This window comes from Chaetura pelagica, unplaced genomic scaffold, assembly GCF_000747805.2.
Source record: "Chaetura pelagica isolate M959 unplaced genomic scaffold, ChaPel_1.0 scaffold441, whole genome shotgun sequence".
NCBI classification, from domain to species: Eukaryota; Metazoa; Chordata; class Aves; order Apodiformes; family Apodidae; genus Chaetura; species Chaetura pelagica.
In genome coordinates, this window is record NW_009952164.1 from 478,499 (window position 1) to 500,672 (window position 22,174).

Below are 22,174 nucleotides of genomic sequence, written 5' to 3' on the forward strand. Positions count from 1 at the left end.
ATTATTTATTCTAACATCACATATAATTTCTAGTTCAGATAAAATTTAAACAGGGAATCCTCTGTTAATCTTCCCTCCAGAATCAATTAACATCTCTTTTTCTGTTTCAGGAGAAACAAAGGGGATTTTATTGACAATGACCTGTTTATTTCTGAGGCTGTTTTAGTTTAGAAGAAAGGAAAACCTAAAGTAAACAAAACTAATTACTAGAAAAATAACTTTCAGTTTGCAGCCTTGCTATGTCTGGGAATGGAATTTATAATTAAGAACAATCACCAGAATTGTTCTGGTTGGGAAAGACCTTTAGGATTGAGTCAACTCATTAACCCAGCTCTACAGAGTCCAGTGCTAAACTGTGTTCCTAAGCATCACGTCTACATCTAAACACCTCCAGAGATGGTGATTCCAACCACCTCCCTGGGAAGCCTGTGCCAGTGTTTGAGAACCCATTCAGGGAAGAAGTTTCTTCCAATGTCCAGTCTAAACCTCCCCTGGCACAACAACACTTCTCTTCCATTTTTCTTTTGTTCTTGCTGGCAGTAACAAAGAACAACGTCTTTATGCCATCAAGTTTCTGTGAACCCTCTACAGGCAATTCTGACTCAGAACCAGGTGAGCTTCCTCATTTTTCAGCTTATTCTCAGCAAATTGCTATCAGTCTGTCACCTTCTGTACTGTGATACTTCTGAGGGCCATGTCTGGGAGAGTGGAAGTGGTGATGGTTCTGATCTTACAGCTGTTCTCTTGCTCACTTCATTGCTTCATTTCATGCTTGCTGAAGGTAAATAAAATAACAAATATCAACATACTTGAATTCTTTGGGAGTGGTGGTGGAAGACTACAGCGAGGTTCTGTGCCCATCTGTTAACCTCAAGATGAAACTTAAAGGGAAACTTTCGTTTATCTATTTTGGATACTGTTTTTTAATATTGAAAATCTAATCAGCCATAATCTGTGGTCATGATGATGTTCAATCCCCTGTTGACAGTACTGCTGGTTTTATTACTCACTGTTGTTTGTGTTGGTATCACTGTACAGCATATTTATCTTATATTTAAATGGCATGAAAATAATGAAGTGGAGTAAGATGATCAGGTGTTGAGTTGTCTTATTCTGAGCACAGCCGATATGCCCCTAAAATGAAACGTTTTATAATTCTACCTTTTAAGTTCTTAGGAACTCATTTTATGGTGGCTGTGGATTCATGATTATTACTGTTTTTTGTTCAAGATTTTGGTATTTTAGATAAAAGTCTTACGTGTGTACAAGCAAAGTCATCTTTTACCTTCATACTATAAAAGCTTAAGGTAAAAGCTAATGGAATTAGAAGAAACTAATATTAGACAATGAAGTTTAACTTGATTTAGGTCAATTAGCCGTAGGGAGCTTGCTAGCAGCTGTCATGTTCAGTAATACTTTTGCTTGTCCTTTCTTTAGTTTGGTTCTCTACTTAGGAACTCTATTAAACTTCTGTTAAGGCCTTCACAGAGCACCATTTTTCTTGTGAAAATAGTCTGTTTCATGTGTCTCTTGAAAAACAATTTTGAATGTTTTTCATGCAACAGCTCTGTTTCTGTCTTTGTGTATTTGCTGTTATGATTGCTGGAAATTCAGCCTTTTTTTGGAAAAAGATAATTTCTTCTTTGGATATTTCTATAAAATGTGTGAGTTGTTACAGTGCGGAAAGCAAGAGAAATTTCATGACTGAATGAATGTAGGTAGTATGTTCCAGTTATGTCCTTGTAATTTTGTATCTTACTTCTAGAGGAAAAGAGCAGTGGATTCCGGCTGAAGCCACCAATACTTATCCATGGTCAGGCACCTAGTGCAGGTGAGATCAGTGTTTTCTTCAGCACTATAAAGAAACCAGTTGAAGTATTTTAGATGGGAGTTGCCTCAAACTGCTATTGTAACTGGAAGGTGGCTCAAACCAGGGCAATGTATTGATGTAGAAAAAAACTGGAGAATACACAAGAGTGGTTATGCCCATACACACTATCTCATGTACAGACACATCCCAGTTCTGGCTGGGATCAGTCATGGATTTCTGAAATGTCTCTCCCAGTTGTCTCTGCCTATCATGTTTTGATTCAATTCTTGCAGTAATCATGGGCTTCATGAGCTCAATTCCTTTGGTAACAAAGTGGGATGAAAGGGGTGCTCCAGGAGTCCACTGACAGAGTTCCAGCCCTTACTGGGCACTCAGTCTGGGACCAAGCTGAAGCCAAGTTGAAGCTGTTCACTTCCCATTTCCTCCTTTCCCTGGCTTTCTTGATCCTACCTGTTCTGTGGTACAGTTTGGCTTGGTTCTTACTGAGCTTCCTTTTGGTGGTGTAGACCCAGCTAATAAGGAAAAGACATTAACATTACAGCTCCTTAGGATTAGAGAAAGAAACAAAACTATTTCGGTGATGGAAGTGATTAATTGTTATATCATAGAATCACAGTGGCTGGAAGGGACCTCTGAAGATCATCCAGTCAAACCCTCCTGCTGCAGCAGGAACACCCAGGGCAGATCACACAGGAACGTGTCCAGATGGGTCTTGAAAGTCTCCAGAGAAGGAGACTCCACAGCCTCTCTGGGCAGCCTGTCCGAGGCCTCCCTCACCCTCACAGCAAAGAAATTTCTCCTCATGTTGAGGTGGAACTTCCTGTGTTGTGTGACTTGGTGCCATTTCCCCTGTCCTGTCACAGGCACCACTGAACAGAGACTGGCCCATTCTTGACACCCACCCTGCAGATGTTTATAGACGTTCATCAGATCCCCTCTTGGTCTTCTCTTCTGCAGACTAAACAGCCCCAGGTCTCTCTGCCTTTCATCTCTGCTTCATCAGGCAGACGTTCCAGTCCCTTCATCATTCTTGTGGCCTCCACTGGACTCTCTCCAGTAGATCCCTGTCCCTCTTGAACTGGGGAGCCCAGAACTGGACACAGCACTCCAGATGTGGAAACTATTTAATTCATTTGCAGGAAGAGTAGTTACATTTAAAAAAGAAGAAGGTTTTTGAGCTGACAAATGAACATTTGGGCTTGAGATTATTTCTGTGGTTTGGTGGCTGTTGTGTCCTTTGAATGTGGATGGCCCAAAATGGAACTAGTTGCAAAATATTCAGCTGAGTTGGTATGAGTACATTCTGTTGCAGTTTTATGCATTGGATCAATAGTTCATCTTTGTTTTGTTCAATGAAGAAAACTGAACCTTCTGAAGTTGCTAAAACATTCTAGAGTTTCAGATGTATTCTATTTATTAAGTTCAGTTGGCTTTTTGTGCCAGAGCAGAACTAGAGTTGTGGTGCCATGTATCTTACCAAAGCACACCAAAGAGGCTAGGTTAATTCAAAAAGCCAAAAGGCTGTTAAATAAAACAACATGTAAGATTACTACACTACCAATACCTTTGATTTTACGAAGGACAAAAAACCCCACATTAGTATCTCAAAATTACTCCATTGGAAGGAGAAGACTTGGGATGTAGTTGAACACATCTCTGATTGTTTGCTGTTCATTTCTCTTGTATTTTGACTTTTATTTTTGAGTCGTTGTCATAAACTCTCCTATGCTTTCCTGGGTAAGGTAGAGAATAGATTTTCAAGTGTCTTTTAAGGCTTGGAAGTTGTTGTCTCTGTGGGACTAATTGTATTTTTGAGGCTGAGAGATGGGAAAGAGGGGGGTGGAAGGTTTTAAAGTATCTGCTGTTCCATTGTATATTCTGTTTGAAGCAGTTACAGAGAAGATTAAATCAAGTTGAATTTTTCAGCTCAAGAGCTTTATAACTCTTGAAAAACCTTTGTACTTGCAGGACTCCCAAGCCAGAAGCCAAAGGAGCAGCAGCGCAGTGTGCTACGTCCAGCAGTGTTACAGGCACCACAGCCAAAAGCTTTCTCACAGATGGGTAAATAAAGCTTTTGCTTTCTAGAACAAAAGTACAAGATCTGTTTAGTGTACTGGTTTGTATTTACTCAGCATCTGGTCTTGTTTTTCTCTAGGTTTCTCCTTTCAGAAGGAAACATCTTAAATGTGAAGTAAATTTTTGTTATATAAAGGATGTCACATTGGGACCTTCAGTTTTTGTGTAGAATGACTGTGACATTGCCAGGCCTCCAACTTTGGCATAGTCCAGCCTTGGCTTTTGGAAAAAAAAGACTTTGAGGATGTGAATTGGCAATGTCAAATGGCAGCATTGACCTAGGCTTAATAAGCTACTGCTGGTCAATTGAACAGTAGGGGCAGACTTGAGCTAGCTGCCCCGTGATGTAAAATGCCCAGATCATTGGACTTGGGGACCATTTTGGAGTTGTGACTTTGAGACTTTTTGAGACTTTTAATTCTTAGTTTGGTCATATATATTAAGCTTATTGTATTGTTATGCAATGTGATATATCTAATAGAAATAGGCATTAGGGAAACTGGAAGCTGAAGAAAAAAATCTGTTGGAGGTGCCCATGTCTCCTAACCCTGGGAAACTCCTGTGTTTCCCCAGCCCTCTGCCTTTTCTTAGTTGTGAGTTGAGTTGAACAGAAATAACTTCAGTTAAGGCTGAGTCTAGTATACATCCAGAAGTTTCTAGCTTGATTTCTTGGCATACCTGTTGGCCCAAATTGGATTCTACAGAGGACTTAATATTGGGATACAAATTTTCAGTGGGAGTTCAGTGTGTAAGTAGCCAGATCAGTCCAAAGAGGAGCTCTGCTGGCTATGAACAGTATCAGATTGGAGCAGGGGGGTTGCTTTAAGTGGTGTATGTTGGAGTCCTTGCAGTGTTTGTATAGATTCAGTAAGGGACTTTTTACTGACTTAGTTTTCTGCATTTGGAATTTGGATTCTGCTAAGAATTGCTGAATCCTGGTCCTTGTGTCACTTGCAAAATACTATGGGGACTCTGTAATTTACACTGCAATGTTTTATGGATTAGCAAGAGAACATGCAGTTTGCTGGAGAAGACTGACTACTTTTAGGCCAATCTAAGCATCTAGAGAATTGATATCATTCCTTTATTCCTTATTGCAGTTCTCAGCAGTGGCACCAATGGTGTAAATATCCCTCCAGATTCTGCAACCACATCAGAATCACTAAGTAATGCAACACTGAAAAATTCTGACTGTGAAGACAAGGTGAGTTGAAGAGGAACTGAAGAACATTTAAGGTGACAAACTTTAGAACAGTGATCTCTGAACAGAGTCTCTTTATTTAGTAATGTGAGGGCAGTTACAGCCCCCTTATTTGTCCGTACTATGGTAACACACTTCAGATGTAGTAGATTATTCTATATGTCCTAACTGTATGCTGTATTAACTCAAGAATTGTAACAAAGATTTACTGAATCCACAGTTTATGATCATTTTTCATACCTTTTTCCTCTTCAAAAAATATAAATTGCTCACTTCTGCTTCTGTTGTCATTGGTTCTTTTAGTCTTTCTAGCTTTATTTCTATTCAAATTATTTTGCTGCTTGAATGATGCTGTTGCTACCATAGACCATGAATGCCTGCAGTTGGGGTATCTTGGTTCAGTGGACTGATAAAATACTGCTTTTTCATCTGATCAGATTGCATGAAGAAATGCATCTTTCACCTACAGGCCCATCTCTTACTCTGTGTACAAGGAGTGGGTCAGGAGAAGAGGAAATTGTCTTTTAGGGGGAAAACTGTCATTTTCTTTAGTGGCTGTCACCTGGTCTGACTGGTGCTCTTGTCAGGCTGGAGACCAGGAAATGTTGACTGTGTGGCTTTTCCTGCCTGTAAAGGCTTTGGTGTTTTGAGCTGGGTGAACTAGGCAGTTTGCTCACATGTTGAGTCTTTCTTTTCAGACCTGCCTAGCAAGCAGCAGTCCCCTGTGCATGGATGATGGCCTTACTGGGGTTGCCTTAGTTCCTAACAACTGGAATTGTGTTGGGAGATGTGAGGGTGGAAAAGATATAGGCAATTGAAACAAATGATTAACACACAGAAGCTTAGAAACAGGAGCTGATAGTGGGTAGAAACGCAGCAACAGCAAATAAATTCCCTACAGGAAATGGTGGAGGAGGAGCGCAGGTGATGAGGGGTGAAAAGCTTCTGCTAGAGGAAAAGACATCCAGGTGCATTGAAAGTCATTTATTCAGTATCTTGAAAGGAAAGTAATGAAATAGTTCCTTCCCTCTTCTGTACAGAGAGTCCAGTCCTTTCCTTCCTGCAGGCATTGAGCTAACTGTTGGCATCTGAAGATGTGTTGACTCAGAGCATGAGGAGGATGTTTGCAGATTTTGAGAGCTGGTGCCTTTTGGGTGGCTTTTTAGGGTTTGGTGGGTTTTTTTGTAGCTTCATTAGACAGTGGTTTGCACTATGGATGCAATGTTGAACATTGGTGAGTTGTATTGTTAACAATGCAAGAGTATCATGGAATCACAGGATGGTTTTGGGTGGAAGGGACCATGTAGATCATCTAGATCCAAGCCCCCTGCATGGGCAGGGATACCTCCCACTAGATCAAATTACTCAGAGGCCCATCCAGCCTGGTCTTGAATTATTCCAGGGATGGGGCAGGCACAGCTTCTCTGGGCAACCGGGGCCAGTCTCTCACCAACCTCACAGTGAAGAATTCCCTCCTTTGGACCCAGTCCAGCATTGTTTTCCCACCACTGCCTTAGAGTTGGACTGAGCAAAGAGAAGAAAGTAGCTAAAGCCTTTGGAAGCTTGAAGATGTTGGTTCTAAAGGGGAGCTTTAAGTACTTTTGACACCTGATAAAACGGTAACATATCTTGGTAGGAGTGCTCTTGGAGGTTTTAGAATTAAGTTGGGAACAGTTCTTTTGCTGGATAAGTTGACCAGAAGGTACTCAGCTGGAGCTGTATTCCCAGCAAAGTAGCTGTGATTGCAGCAGTGAGGAGCCAAGAGTTTGAGATCCTAAGGGAAACAGGGAAGATCAGTAGATTAAAGACCCAAACTTTAGGAGAGAAGACTTCAGTTTGTTTATAGGATCTTGAAGGACAGAAAGGCTCAGGAGGACTTACCTTTATGGACAACCATCTCAGAGAATGAGTAGTTTATGCCAATGTGTAGGTCACTGTGGCAGGAGGCCAGTGTGGATAAAACATGGTGACCAACCTGATTTATTTTTTCCCCTCTGACATGATTGGCTCTTGTTTTGACTTGAGCAAGGTCTTTGAAATGCATGGTCCCTGCTGTCATCGTCATAGTTGGGTGTAATTTCAAGTGGGTGGAAAATCGGCTGAATCAGTAAGCTTCAAGGGTAGCAGTCAGTGGTTCAAAGTCAGTCTCTAGAGGCATTCCTTCTGGGCTGTTACAGAGGTCACTACTATTTAATGTTTACATGAACAACCTGGGGTGAAGTGAATCTTGGTAAGTTCATGGATGGCAGTAAACTGAGGGAAGGGGAAAATGGTCAGTATGTTGGAAAGCAGGGCTGTTCAGAGGGATGGGAGCCAAGAGAAACCAACTGACGGTAAATAAATGCAAAGTCCCTGTACATTGAGTGAGATAACTTGAGTCACAAAAACCAAAGAGTAACTGGCTAGAAAGCAGCTATGCAGAGAAGTTCTTGCAGATCCTGGTGGCACATGAAGGATGTTGAGGCTAGTTCCCATGTGCAGATTTTATTAGCATGGTCTAGAGCTGATAGGATTACTTCTAAGTGTGGCAGTTCTTTAATTTTGGAGGAGGGGAGATGAAAAAGGGAAAGAGAAGGGAAACTTCTTGTGGACCAGCTAGGAAGACGAGAGAGGTTCCCCAGACAAGCATCTTCCCTCTGGATGTTCTCTCCAGTGGAGCAGGTGGTGTCCCATAATACTCTTCCTATGGTAATTCTATAGTTTTCATCAGGATCAAGCTTCCTGCTGTTTTGTTTTGTTTTTTTCTGCTTGTGCCCTTAATGCTGATGGGAATATGCTTTGGTGAGGAGCAGCTGCTGTTTAGTGTTTGAGCCTTCTAATGTGGATCGAAAGCTACAGGGTAGTGAATGAGGAGAGAAGAGGGAGGGGACCATTCCCATACTGGCTGCAGTTGCTCCCCAAAACCACTATAGGGGTTTGCAGGTACAAGACCCTGAGTATAATTAGATGAGACCTAAAAGGGGAAGACACTGCCACAGGGGCTCTGGCAGCAGGCATGTTGTGCAAAGATTTGCTGGTACATGAAAGACATTTACAAGCCCCCAAGGTAATTAGTGGCTGGAGCATGTGGTGTCTGGTGAGAGAGTGAAAAAGCTTGGGCTAGGAGAGAGGGAATTGAATAGTTCTCAACTATCTAATGGTGGGCTGTAGTGAGATCAAATGAGACTTGGAAGTGCCTATCAAACAAATGAGGGGTGGGGGATTCCAGTTGGGTCTTAGGACAGAACTAACATGTTTAGTGCAGCTGAGCAGGCTCCCAAACTGTAAAGCTGCCATCTGTGGATTTTATTGAGACTTGACTTAACTGTAGAGGTCTTCAGTACCCTACCAGAATTTTGAAGTTGATGCTGCTTGGAGCATGGCTTGGACCAAGTGATTGTGAGAGATCCTCTTGAACCTTTACTATTCTGTGATTTATTAGGAAAGATGCTCTAAACAACAAGAGAGGAATTTTTTTTAAGTGCAAAATTTGCCTTGTAGTTCTGGAGATGTTACTGGCTTTTCTTTGTAAATGACCTTGGGACTCTTTGTGTCATGACACTTGTGTTTTATTTAAAGAAACTCAGTTCCCTGGGCTAAGGTTTTCTATTCCTTTTCTTTAGGCAGGAGAATGTCAGAAAAGAGAGTCCAACAATACTTCAGATGATGACAGCTGTGAGAAGGCAGAACTAAATGCTCAGCAAGCGTTTGTATTTGGGCAAAACTTAAGAGATAGAGTTAAGGTAAGTACGTGTTTATGTTAACTAAGGGTTGATGTGTTTAAGTGAAAGCAGTGAAACAGACCATTTGTTGGTGTGAGCACAACACACTGTTCATTAAGTACTTTGAAGCCACTATATACAGGGTTAGAACCTCTATGTATATGTGCAGCTTTAGAAGCTGTGAATACAGTTTGCTTGGCTGTTTAGTAAAGTGAGTCTTCCAGACACTAGCAAAAAAGTAATACTGGTTAGTAGCATAAGAAGCTTTTACAAACAAGAATGCATCTCTTGCAGTCATAGGTAACTTCTATAGCTTGGTGTGTGTGATGAATTCTCTTACATTTTGGGTTGGAATTAAGTTAAAACGAGTTCCTGAGAAGCTGAAGTGTTCCTCACAGCAACTGTGAGAGAAGAAAAATGGGGCAACCTGTGCATGAAGTGACTGAGTAGGGATTGTTAGTACCTCCTGTTGAAGGCAGGTTTGAGCCTAACAACAGAAAAAGTCATACTGGGATGTAGGCCCATAGTGGTTTGTTGCAGAAAATGTTTGTGGATGGAATTTTGATTTGTGAAAGAACGAGATGAAAATGTTGTGGTCAGTAGTTAAAACTGTCAGTATATACTTATTCTTTTTATAGCTAGGTGATGAAAGCCATGAAACTGCTGATGTGCAGAATGCTGGCCTTCCTACATCAGACCTACCTTCTGCAACAAATTATTTTCTACAATACATCAGTTCCAGGTGAGACTTCAGGGAGACCTCCAGGACAGTTTTCTTTATTTTGTGTTCAGAAGTATTTGTGATTCTGTTCTTTATTGGATGCAGGACTGATTCTGGGTCAGTGGGAATCTGGGCTTCTGAAGGATAAGGTCTCAAACTTCAGATCTGGGGGATTCCTCTATCATCTGGTCAAGGCAGATGGATTTGACACCTCTTACTTGACCCAGGTCCTCACCAAAGCCTCTTCATGAACCCAACAAGCATAAAATGAGAGAAGTCTTCTCATGAATTATTAGAAAGAAACAGTGATGGAATAAATTGGATGTAGCAGTAGACTCCTCTAGAGATCTCTGTGTTTGTGTTCAATATGTTTCATATGCAATATGGGTAAAGGGAATAATTCTAATTCCACAAAAGCAGGAGGTACTCTCATGATATTAAGTTGACTTCATTTTTGTTTGTTTCTGTGTCAACCAGTGTTTAATTTTCAAAGCCAGTGTTCCTCAGTTTTTGAGGAATTTAATCAGTAGAAGATAAACAGGTATTTTCCTGACTTATAAAACCTGTTTGGTGCTTGTTTGTCTTTTCAGTGCAGAGAACTCTACAAACAGCACAGATGCATCTAACAAGTTTGTTTTTGGACAAAACATGAGCGAGCGAGTCCTAGTAAGTAACAACTGGTGTGAAATGTTGTGATTTGGGGGTAGTTTGTGTTCCTGCTGCTCACTGAGGAGTTTTGATAACCTTCTTGTCACTGGGGCACAGATTCACTAGTTCCCCTTGTAGGGAACATCCTGAGAGCAGAAGGGGGGTTTGTTAGGAGCTCTTGTGGGCAGCAGCCATGCTGGCCAGGCTTTCCCTGCCAGGACCACCCCCCATCTCTGCAGCACCCCCACCTGCAGGTAAAACTTCTAGTACTTCACTGTTTCCTACTGTTGTTTTTACTGTTCTGCTTGTGCAAAAGGGAGTGGTTCATGCTGCACATTTATACCTGTCTAGCACTGAGCGAGGATCTCAGTCAAGTAACTGGAGTTGAACTACAGCTGAAAGTGCTTTGCTTTGTTAAACTGAACTTCAGAATAAAGGTTAAAATTTTGTTTCAGTTCAGGGTTAAATAATTTGAACTGGTGTTCAGGTCAGGCTCCCTTCAGTTTCTTGGCCAGGGAGCAGTGGGATTTCTTCTCTGTGAACATGTCATATATGGGATTCTTCTTCAGCTGTGTGATTCATAAACACTAGGCCTTTCCTCAGTATTGGAGCACTGATCTTGTTCTGAAAATTAGTGTTTGCTCTTTTCTCTTGACCTCCCTTTTTGCAACAGAGTCCACCAAAATCAAACGAAGGTAGTACAGAGAGTAATAAGGAGAACCCTGCTACAGAGTCTGGTTCTGAATCATCTTCTCAGGAAGCCACACCAGAGAAAGGTGAACAACAAAATATTATTTAGGCATGCTAGTTAATTTTTGTGAAAATTCTTTTCAAGATGCCTTTGCTTCATAAGACCATAACATGTTAATGTTGCCTTTACTGACTTCAGTAACCAAGTGGTGGGAGGAGCTGGGTGCTGTAGGTTTTCCTGTCCTTTTGCCTCTGATATTAAACATGTACAGGCTATACTGTCTTTCTCATGGTCCTTCTGTGGGATTGAGAGTAGCTTCAACAGAATGGAAGTAGAGGGAACTAACAGAAGGTACTTGGACCTACATAGTGTAGAATAAGTGTGGCAAACTGTTTTATAACAATTCTATGATACTTCCAGTGACTGGATGTGTCAGAGTCAAATGTATTTTGTATTGAGTCAGTGCCCCAGATGTGTTGCTTGAACCAAGAACAGTTTGCTGGGTTCTAGACTTTTGTGGCCCCTGAGATTGGCAAGATTTTCTGGAAATTCTGGAAGCTGTGGGTTTCCTCCAGCAAACTGCTTGCAAGCCACAATAAAAACAGAAAATGAATTGTGTGGTATGTGTGTCGGCACAACACTAGCTGGTAGCAGTGTCAGTACTGCTGGAGCACCTGCACCATGTGTCAAAGGGTTTGAAATGCTGGATGTGGGGACAGAATTTTTCAGTAACTTGCCTCTTCTGTCCCTTGCATGTTCTTGTGCTTTTAAAACAAGTCTTTAAAGCAGAAGTTAAAGCTTGTCTTTCAACTTCAGTCCTGTTCCTAATGTCCTGTTAATGTCTGTCTTTTGTACCTTATTTCTCTAAATTTTACTGTACTTGTGATACCTTTATAAATCTTACCTAATTATATGCTTATCATTCTCAAACTTTCAAAATGTTGTTCAGCTAATAATATTTCAGAATCACTGGCAGAGTCTGCAGCAGCCTATACTAAAGCGACAGCCAGGAAGTGTTTATTAGCCAAGGTCGAAGTGATTACTGGGGAGGAAGCTGAAAGCAACGTCTTGCAGGTAAGAAAGAGAGCAGAGGAGCTTTGAGTTTATGGGGATTCACATGGATGTCCAGTCACCTGATTCCCTACAAGTCAGCCATCCTCTAGATCTCTAATGTGCTTTCTTGGGTTCAAGTGCAAATTTTGGATAATTATGATCAGATCCTTACTCTGTTTATTTCCTCTTTCTGAAAAAAGTTCAGTGTTTGGGCCACCCAGATGAATCTTAAGCATACTTTAAAAACAATTCTTAGGAGAAAATTTAAATGAACTAAATATTTTCAAGTTCTTTCAATATCATACAAGCAAAGGTTTTGTTTAGAAACTCAGAATGCACTATTGCCAGCATTCCCTTCTCTTGCTAATCAGACACCATAAAACAGTACTCAGTAATTTGTCTTGAGGCACTTAATTGGATTACTGGTGTTTTAGAAGAATATTCAGTCACGTCTTAAAGACTTGATTTTTTTAATTCTGTTTTAATTCTGATTTTTAATCTTTACTTAACATTGTAATTATTTATTACTTTATTCTTATTAACTTCAGCATGTCCTTAAAAAAGGCAGCTGTAGGTACATCAGCTTTAGGTGACTAAATATAAAATACAGTATTCAATCAACCACTGCGCTATAGAGAAGTTTTCTGTTGCAGATTCAGTGCAAGCTGTTTGTATTTGATAAAAACTCTCAGTCTTGGGTGGAAAGAGGTCGAGGACTTCTGAGACTCAATGATATGGCCTCAACAGATGATGGAACGTTACAGTCTCGGCTGGGTAAGAGGAACGAGGGGAATGAGGTGACAGTCAGTGCTGTTTTCATAGGATGCTTCCATGACACATCTGCATCCACTATATCTTGTGTCTTAGCTACAGGAATGCAGAAGCAGTTTGAACTTCTTCTCTTGCTTCAGTTTATACCCATTTCCTCCAAAGAGAGGATCTTTTCCTATCCTTCTATGGTAGCTAATGTTCCAGTTACATTTCCCCAGAAAAACTCTGCTTAACTAGAGTACTTGACTAGGAAGTTTTGCCAACATTCTTGAGACCTGGGCTCTTTGCTGTTTGGGACAGGCCTCTTTGAATAGTGTATGATTCTTCAGACTGGCAGGAAGATGCATTAGCATGAGATACCAGCTCAGATCCAGCCTTTGATGTATTAACATATAAGACTAATTATCTTTAGACATGACTGATAATCTTTAATCACCTACATTCTTCTGATTAACAGCTGGGACAAGACTCCTATTTTAAGGGCTTTCCCCTGATACTGTTTGCAAAGAGACTTAAGCATTCACACAATAAAGAGCCATGTTGGCTGTTTTTAGCTTCCTGTGGTGTGTTTTTCCACCTAACTGATCTTGTATGTTGGCTTTAGTGATGAGGACCCAGGGGAGTCTCAGGTTAATCTTGAATACCAAGCTCTGGGCCCAGATGCAGATTGATAAAGCCAGTGAGAAGAGTATCCGGATCACTGCCATGGATACAGAGGACCAGGGAGTTAAAGTTTTTCTTATATCAGTGAGTACTGTTGGTTTTTTTTTTGTTTAAATCTTTAACCTTCCTACTAAAATTGGTGCTTTCTTTTAACTACTTCAGGTAACATTCCATTCTTCTTTGCACCCTAACTCCTTGCCACCACCCCTTCCCCAAAGACAAGGGGCTTGGCAGACTTGGCTTGTCTGAAAAGCCTCACTAAGTTATAAAAAAATTCCACATAAAAAGCTGCCCTAGGAAGCCACGTTGTGTAAAGCATTAACCATGGAGTTGTGGGCTCTGTTCCATGCCTACTGAGACTATAACTGTAGTGCAAGATTAATGCAAATAATTTCTTACTATCAAAGGAAATAGACATTTCATAGATTTCTGTGTAGCAACTTAACCAGAATTAGATCTACCAGAAGTTGTAGCACAGGAAAAGTCTCTGCCCGCAGTGTGGGTGGCTGTGTAGGTGTTCACTGGAAGTAAGACACTAAATATCTGCCAAAAGCATTGTGTTAGTAGTTCAGGGTAGCACATTTTCACTTGGATTTTCTTTTCATGCAGAGTATTCCCAGCAGTAGCAAGACAGTGAAAGGAATTTCTGTGTCTGTGAAATGGGGAAACATCAATTCCAGTTAGACTAAAACATTGGGAGGTCATGGTACAATCAGCAACACAAAGGTCATTCTCTGATATCTGCCAAGAGCACTTACAGGTTTGGGGAGTCTGAACACAAAATTTTTACTGATTTTTACACAAGGGGTTGCTGAAGAATTAAGTGTTCTATGGATGAGAATTTAATTCTTCATCAGCAGAGTATCCATTGAAGAGCAGTGAAATGAATGAAATTAATAGCTTTTGCTCCACATTTTTCTAGATTTGAAAAGTTTGAGTTAATCTCTCCGGTTATTCATTATTGAAGTTAATATTGATAAAATGTATCTGATATGGAATAACTTATTCACTACAGCTTATTGCAGGGGACTTCTGGAGATTTAGAGGTGTGAGATTGAAGTGACAGGGAGGATGGAAAGGGATTTTTATGAAAGAATCTGAGAAACGGGATCATTACCTTACATTAACTTCTATTACTCCAAGTTAAATGTAAGGACTTAATTGACATAGTGAAGACAGAGTCTCATAGTAGTTGAAGGGATCTCCCTTTTAAATAATATCCATTATATAATTAATTGATAGGCCTAAGGATTGATTCCTCTGAAGGCATGAAATGGCCATTAATCTGTGAGAGTAAAAAATCTATGATTGGACAGGCTGTCACAAATGCTTCCTTCTGGAGCAGCTGACCAGTGTCAGAGTGTAAAAAAAGAAAAAAATGAATAATTACCTGTCTTCCTGCATGTCCATTCTGTTTTCTCCTCTCTTATGTTGAAATTTTGTCACTGCATCGTGAAACAATTTAGTTAATTATGTTTAACAAATGTGTAAAGTTGAGTGAATGACAAACCTGGAAAAACCTGTGCAAGGCAAACTTTTAAATTACAGCTCCTTTTAGCATATGCTTTTGGGAGGTGTCAGGAAAGCTGTGTGACTCCTGGGTGAAGGTTATATAAAATAATCTAGGACTGGTTTTATTAGCCAGAGAAAGCTGCTACTGAGCAGAATTTACTCTCCCCATCAGATTTTAGTGTCTAGATCTTGCTGTTTACAGCACAACCCATTCTCATCTAGCTTGAAAAACCCTATATGAGGAAGCTGAAAAGTAGATGGTGACATTTGGCATGTTTGGTGTGTATTACCTAAGCAGTTATTTTATTCTGTTAAATTCCTTGCACCTTTTTCTTGTTTCTGAATATTAAAAAATAAAATGTAGGCAAGCTCTAAAGACACAGGGCAGTTGTTTGCTGCCTTGCACCACCGGATCTTGGCCTTGCGGAGTAGAGTGGAACAAGAGCAAGAAGTCAAGAGTGCAGCACCTGAGCCAGAGGTGACACAATCAAACGAGGAAGACAGTGATGATGATGTCATTGCACCTTCAGGATCAGCTGGAAGTGGTAAGCAAGAAAGACAAAGGGTTCCTGGTTTCCATAAATTTTTCTCTGTTGCTCTTTAAGGCAGGCTGTTCTCTAGGTGTGTATCACAGATGTACTTCTGGTCTGCTTCTCACAGTTATGACTCATGGCATGACTTGCCTTTTTACAGAATCGCAATCATCCTGGTTGGACAAGACCTTGAAGATCATCAGGTCCAACCATAGCCTAATCTACCTGTTCAGTGTTTAAATCATGTCCCTAAGCACCATTAATGCAACTGTTTCTTGCTACTTCTCCAAACTGGTAAAAAGGATCCTGTGCTACTTCCATCTGAGTTACATGTCACAGTTTAGAAGAGGTTTTCTGTGCTTCAGTTAGTTCTAGCTTTATTTATGAGATTTTTTAAGGGATTGTGTTTCATTTTTGCCTTCAGCATGGCCAAGGCTTGCACATCAAACCTGAAATGACTGTCTTGGGCAGCTTTCAGGAGGCAGGATCTGACTGACCATTGAGTGCTGTTTGGAAAGGAGAAGGTTTACAAAGGGGCATGGAAGGAGTGTAGTTAATTTCATTGCACGTGAGGAGACCATCATTTGAAAAAAAACAAACTTTCTTCTCTGCTCCTGAACTGGGAGTCATCTGTGCTTTGCTTTCCTCTGACTCAGAACATCCCACCTTTGGCAGAGACCAGTCTTCCATCCTGCTTCACTGCAAGGAATTAATATCATAAAAGCAGTGGGTGGATTAAAGAGGCTGGAAATGGAGCTCTTAGGCTCTGGGATGCTACTGGGATCCCCAAACCAGTTCAGTCAAGAATGTAAAATTCTGCAGTGAACAGAAGTTAATTTGGAGAAGTGAGATGTCGTCGGGGTGGGGAGAGCTCCACAGTTCTCATCTGTCATTGAAATTCTAAATCTGAGACTTATGTGGGCTTCTCAGGGGCAGGTCTCTTATTGTAAGGCAAGAAATAAAATACATTTCTTATGACAAAGAACTATTTTGTTTGTTTCAGGTCCTAATGATGAAGGTAACGGGCAGAATGTTGGCAGCACATAGCGGATGTGAGTGGATCTGCTTGCAAGGCTGCTATGAACACCATCTTGCAGGCACCTCTGGATCCCCCAGGCCAGCTATTATTTCAGGCAGTGTTGAAGACTCCAGGACTTAAGAACTGTGCATCCCTGTTCTGTTTGTTTGGTTTTTTGGTCTGGATCAGTAGATTCCACACAAAAAAAGCAGACTTGGAAACTACCTGAATGTGGTTTGGGACGTGAAAGCTCATCATATTGATGAGCCAAAAAAAAAACAACAAAAACCAAACATTTCCCCTCATCCCTGTAATTGAAATGGCACATTACAGCTTGTCACAGCGTTTCATTGGGACCTTTTGACTGTTTCTTCAGTAGTTCATTTCTTGCAGGCCTCCGAGATAGAACTTTCTGACATGATTCCAACTTGAATTCTGCTTTGATAACCCCTGCTCCCCCTTAGGAGTTTCTGCCACCTGCAGGGAAACCGTGTCCTCACCACTTCTACGCTCACTGACTGCCCTTTTGAGTTCATTCTCTTTTGGTTTTTGGGACTGCAGATGGGGCAGATGATGTTTTTACCTTTTAATCCCAACATAGGTTGTGGGCACCGTTGTTCCCTGGCTAGTGGGTTTGTAAACAGAGAGAAACAAAACATGGTGGTTCACCAGAAAAGCTTTTTTTAATGCAGTAATAAGAGACTTTCAAGTCCACAGGACATTTTGCTAACTCCTTTTCTTTCTTCCCATTTAATTATTTTTATTTGGGGATTTATATTGTGGTGAAACTTTTTTATTTTAGTTTTTCAAGAAGATGCTCTTGTGTGTTGAAAAAGTGAAACTATTGTTTTGTACCGTTCTTTTCTGTTACTATTTAAGGGAGAGCTAAGCCACTATATATAATAGATGTTGCATACAATTTTTCTTAGATAATTACCTGTTTCTGTGGCTACAGTAAAGTGTAGGAGGCATGCAGGTTACACCTTCAGAAAAGTTGACGAGGAAACAGCTGTTAGCCCTTGGAAGAATAAAGTAGGCTCATGTAATGAGCTCTGTCAGCCATTAAAATAAACCTGTATAATAAAGCAGCTCTCATTTAATGGCTTGATTCAACAAGCCATTTAAGCACTTGCCTGACATAACTACATGTGAATAATCTTACTGAAGCCAATGCAACTGTTCCTGCTTAAAGTTGAGTACATTTTTAAAGATCTTGCTCAATTCACGGCCTTAAGTAGAAAATTCTAACCCTTCCTGTCCCTGTTCTGTTTCCTGAAGTCTTGCAGCATGAAGAAAAAGGTAATATTGCCAGCTTTGAATAGTTTGGGCTGAAGGATATTGTATTCTGTTCCACCAAAATAAAAGCCAGAATGTGTTTTCCTGTGTGTAATTCTGAAGTACTCCTACTGTAACCATAACTCACTTTTTACTTTGGATGTTTTCTAATCATTTGGGCCTTTTGTGCAAAAGTTGAGTTTCATTATTAAAACACATGGTATATTCTTGTGCAGCAAAATTGGAATTTGGTAGTCACTTACACAACAGTGCCTAGGTCACTTTCCCTATAAATTCCCAAAACTGTTCTATTTCCTTTATAAATACTGATAGATAATTTCTCATTTCCTTGCTCTTTCTCCTGTTTGTTAAGGAGACCTAAAAGGTACCATTTAAAAGAAAATTAAAAGGTGAAGAAGCATTTAATGTAGCATGACTTGAAAATGAAAACCCAGGTTGTAGCTCAAAAGCAATTATTCAAAAAGCAAAAGAGTCCTTATTGCCTCTATTTGAATGAAACAAGCTTTTCTTCACTGGGGGTTGAGAACATGTTCAGTTTTACCTGTTGTCTGTTGTTAACAATTGTTGGAGATTTAAGCTGTTGGGGCAGGGAGGGGCTTTGCTTTTCCTTATAGCCCTTGAAGGAACATCTTGGTTTATTTTTCCAAGGAGCGAGAAGGGTGAATTATTAGCTGTGCCCACTGCAGTTGTGGCTTCTCTGCATTGTCTGTCTTTTTGCATTTTGTGTTGGTTTTTTTTTCTCCTTAGATGTAGAGGGTTTGTTACCCATGCACAACCAACTATTGCAGCCCAGGAACAGAAGTAGGGCATGTTTTCTAATACCGACACAACTGTTCTTGCATCACAAGGTCTGGGGTTACTGTCTTTTCAAATAAGTGATCTTGGATCTTTTTACACTGAGACACTTAGATTTAAACTACTTATTCCAACAACCTTGCAGGATAAAGCTACTTGTTGGCAGCATAAAGAAAATTCATGAGGTGTCTTTGGTCGGCAGGGCCTCCTTGTTGAGAAACAGATGTTTGGTCAAGGTCCCAAACAGCATGAAGATTCAGAAGAATGGCATAGGCAGGCTTGCTTTGTTGGAGTTAGTGGTGATATGCCATCCCCTTACAGCATTCTAAAAAATTTGGCATTTATTTACTGCTAGACATTTTATTTCAGCTTTACATGTATGTTTTATAGTGAAGAGGAAAATGTTAGCATGAACCACTAAAAGAATTGGCCATAGATTGAATTCAGGCCCCACCCAACAAGATGTGTTAGGCCAAAGCAAAACTCTTACTTCACTCTCTGGGTTAAGCCTTAAAAAAGCTAGTGACAGGTAACATCATAATGTGTTTTGAAAGATCTGTGTAAGAGTGTCAAATCAAAAAGGATGTGGGAACTGCATTAAAACTTTTGTCAACAAACTAGATACTGAGGAGTGGAGTCAAGTTGAGCACACCTGATGGGGGAAAATGTTGCAAGAATAGTGGTATTAGTAAAACTGGAAGTAAACCTTTTCCACAAAATGAAAAATAAGATGACATCCCCAGGAAAAATGAACATGAATGTAAGAAAATGTGCAGTTACAACATCTTTCTGTAGTCAGTTCCCTTTGCAGGATGGACTACTTCAGAGAAGACAGGGCAAGAAAAGATCTAAATAAACTAGTCCTCAGAAGCCCTCCAGTGAAACCAGGTTGGGCAGATGTTCAATTCATTAGAAGCCTGCAGGAATAAAGGAACCCAACTTTGAAATTACTCTCCTCCTGGTCCCAGTCACTGAGGTGTGTCTGTTGCTTAGATATCACTGCCATTAAATGACTGTTCTGCTGTGTCCCATTCTGCAGTTTAACTGGCCTCTTATTCTCCCAGTGAGTGTAGAAAATGGTTTCTTTCCTTTCTAGAAACATGTTACATATTTGAAAATTTACCATACTTCCCCATAATCTTACCTAGTTTTAGGAATTCCAATTATGATAATTGCCATAATTTGTCATGCAAGATTTCATTAAACTGACTTTTCACTGTGTGCTTTTTTCCCCTTGTTCTTTGGTCTTTCTGTACATCAACACACTTAAACAACTCCAGTCCATTGTGCAGGTAGCAGGTAAATTTCTGATAAAGGTGTTTTTATTTTCCTGGGGAACTTTTTCCCCCTGTCAAGATTTGCACAGAGCACAGAGGTGCTGAGAGAATTGCTAAACCAGACTCTTCAAGTCAATCTTAATTCCTGTCTCCTAGGTTATGGTACAGGTAAAGAAATGCTCAAAGACACTGTCTGTAAATAAAAGTCTCTCACAGTTAATATTCAGAATTTCCTTTTCACTACTTCCTTACAAGGAGTTTAAAGATAAGAAAGCTGAATTTCTTCACAGAGAGTGGTGAGGCCTTGGACCAGGCTGCCCAGGGAGGGGGTGGAGGCACCATCCCTGGAGATGTTCAAAAAGGGGTTGATGTGGTGTTTCATAAGAAGGTTTAGTGGTTGGAGGATGGATGGTTGGACTTGATGATCTTGAAAGTTGTGTCCAACCTTGTAGATTCTCTGTTTCTAATGAAGCCTAGGAAAAGCAAAGCTCTAATGTTGATGTGATGTCCTCCTGCTCAGGGGACCAGGAGGTATCGGGTGAGCCCCCAGCTGCGGGACATCAGTAACCACCCTGGGACCAGTCCATGCCCAGTGTGCTAGATGTACAATGGCACTAGTTGGTCTATTTTGGAGACAGGATAAAATTCCTGTCCTGGAGAGTTCAGAGTGGGAGCTCAGAAGCAGATAGGAGGTCTGTTTAATAAACAAAAAGCTCTAAAAAGAGGGAGGTTGGGGAAATATTTCAATGTGAGTTGCTGGGAGGTGCTTCTGCCCTAATTTCTAAAACAATTTCAGATGGAGAAGGAAACAGCTAGTAGTATGATGGCAAGTCATTCCCACTCCCCATGTAACAGTTGAGGGAACTAATACTTAACCAGTTTGCAGCCATTGTCAATATAAAATATGTGGAGTCATTAGAGTGATGTTACTTACCTAGATGGATTTCTGGAACTTGGCTGTTGATAATAAGTTCCACCTTCCTGCAATGGAAAGAGACTGGACTCCAGACTTGACTAGAAAGCCTCTCCCAGCATTCAGGAGCCTGAGGGCCAGGCTTCTGAAAAAGAACCCATAGCAGCAGTGCCCCAGTGCCTGAGGTAGCTGTGGCTCTGGGGGAGGCTTGTTCCATCTCTGGAAGGAGCAGGGCCAGGCCAGGGCATGTTAAACATATGGGGTGACTTTGTTAATGTGCTTGGAAAGGGCTTGACGGAAGGAATAAAGCTGCCCTATAAATTGCTTCCTTCTAGAAACTCCCTGTGGGTGTTTGGTTGCATTTGGGTTTGCATTTCTAGGCACAGCCACCGTTGTAGGGCACAGAGGCAGCAGTACATGATGCCTCCTGATGCTGCCTCCAAGCAGGAGCCTCTGTGCTGAAGGATCGTCCTGTGGCACCAGGGACAGCTCTGGGTGGAGGGCAGGTCTGCCCAGCACAGCCCCCTGGGCCACAGCAGGTGCCAAATCCCAGCCCCTCACAAGCTGCACAAACCACCAAGGGGCTGGGAAGGTGCAGACCCCGGTCCAGCCCCACCAGCAGGGCTGTGCTTCGGGAGGAAGGTGGTTCTGAAGGCTGGGAACAACTGTTCCTTGGGAGAACCTGTGGAGAAGGAGCTAGCAAGTCCAGCTGCTCCTATCCCAGAAAAGGGGTGCTGAAGGGGACTCCAGCATAGAGAAATGCACAAATAGGTATTTAATAAGCTTTTCACATCAAGGGGAATGATAAGTAGGCAGGTGAGAGAAAGCTTGAGCTTCAGCACCATTCCAGTTCTTGGAATTCTTCCACTCAGCTGTTGGGAGTCACTGCAGTGGTGGGGAAAACAGCAGTGGGAGAGCTTGGCTGGAAGGGCAGGGAGTTGTGGAAAAATAAATGCATACATTACATACACACATTACATACACACATTACAGACTCCAACTATGTGGCCTAAGTGTGTCAAAACATGTTTATTCTTATTCAGAAGGAAAAAATGGGAGATAGAAGCAGAACTGTGTGCAGAGACAGGGGGAGTCCTGGAGAATTCATAAAAATTAATCCAAGTACTAGTTAGTCACAGCTACACCCATATGCACAAAACCCCCCACAAACCCCACACCAACAACCCTAGAGCCCCCCCAAACACCACAAAACACCCAGCACTGAACGATTAAAGGGTCAGAGCACGTTTGGACCCAGAGCGTCCCCAGCTGAGCAGCCTCAGAGCCAGGGGGTGCGGGAGGATCCGTCCCTGGCGGGGCCCGGGGGGCCCGGGGGGGGTGACACGGGAGCTCCCAGCGCCGCGCGAGGGGACACGAGGGGACTTGAAAGGACACGAGGACACACCGGGGGACACACCGGGGGTCACACCGGGGGTCACACCGGGGGTCACACCCACGCCCCCCCCTCCTCGCG

At 41.5% G+C, this 22,174-nt stretch overlaps 1 protein-coding gene across 1 annotated transcript in view; it reads left to right on the forward strand.

The window, feature by feature from the left end:
* RANBP3 (RAN binding protein 3) overlaps positions 1–16,897 on the forward strand; it is a 33,343-nt gene extending 16,446 nt beyond the window's left edge. Inside the window, exons 5-16 of the mRNA XM_010007282.1 lie at positions 1,766–1,831; positions 3,800–3,892; positions 5,008–5,111; positions 8,711–8,830; positions 9,448–9,551; positions 10,121–10,196; positions 10,852–10,954; positions 11,819–11,943; positions 12,576–12,696; positions 13,298–13,440; positions 15,233–15,413; positions 16,405–16,897. Coding sequence (XP_010005584.1) covers positions 1,766–1,831; positions 3,800–3,892; positions 5,008–5,111; positions 8,711–8,830; positions 9,448–9,551; positions 10,121–10,196; positions 10,852–10,954; positions 11,819–11,943; positions 12,576–12,696; positions 13,298–13,440; positions 15,233–15,413; positions 16,405–16,448 — 1,280 coding nt within the window. The 3' untranslated portion in view covers positions 16,449–16,897. The remainder of the gene's footprint in view (positions 1–1,765; positions 1,832–3,799; positions 3,893–5,007; positions 5,112–8,710; positions 8,831–9,447; positions 9,552–10,120; positions 10,197–10,851; positions 10,955–11,818; positions 11,944–12,575; positions 12,697–13,297; positions 13,441–15,232; positions 15,414–16,404) is intronic.
* Positions 16,898–22,174: the final 5,277 nt, after the last annotated feature.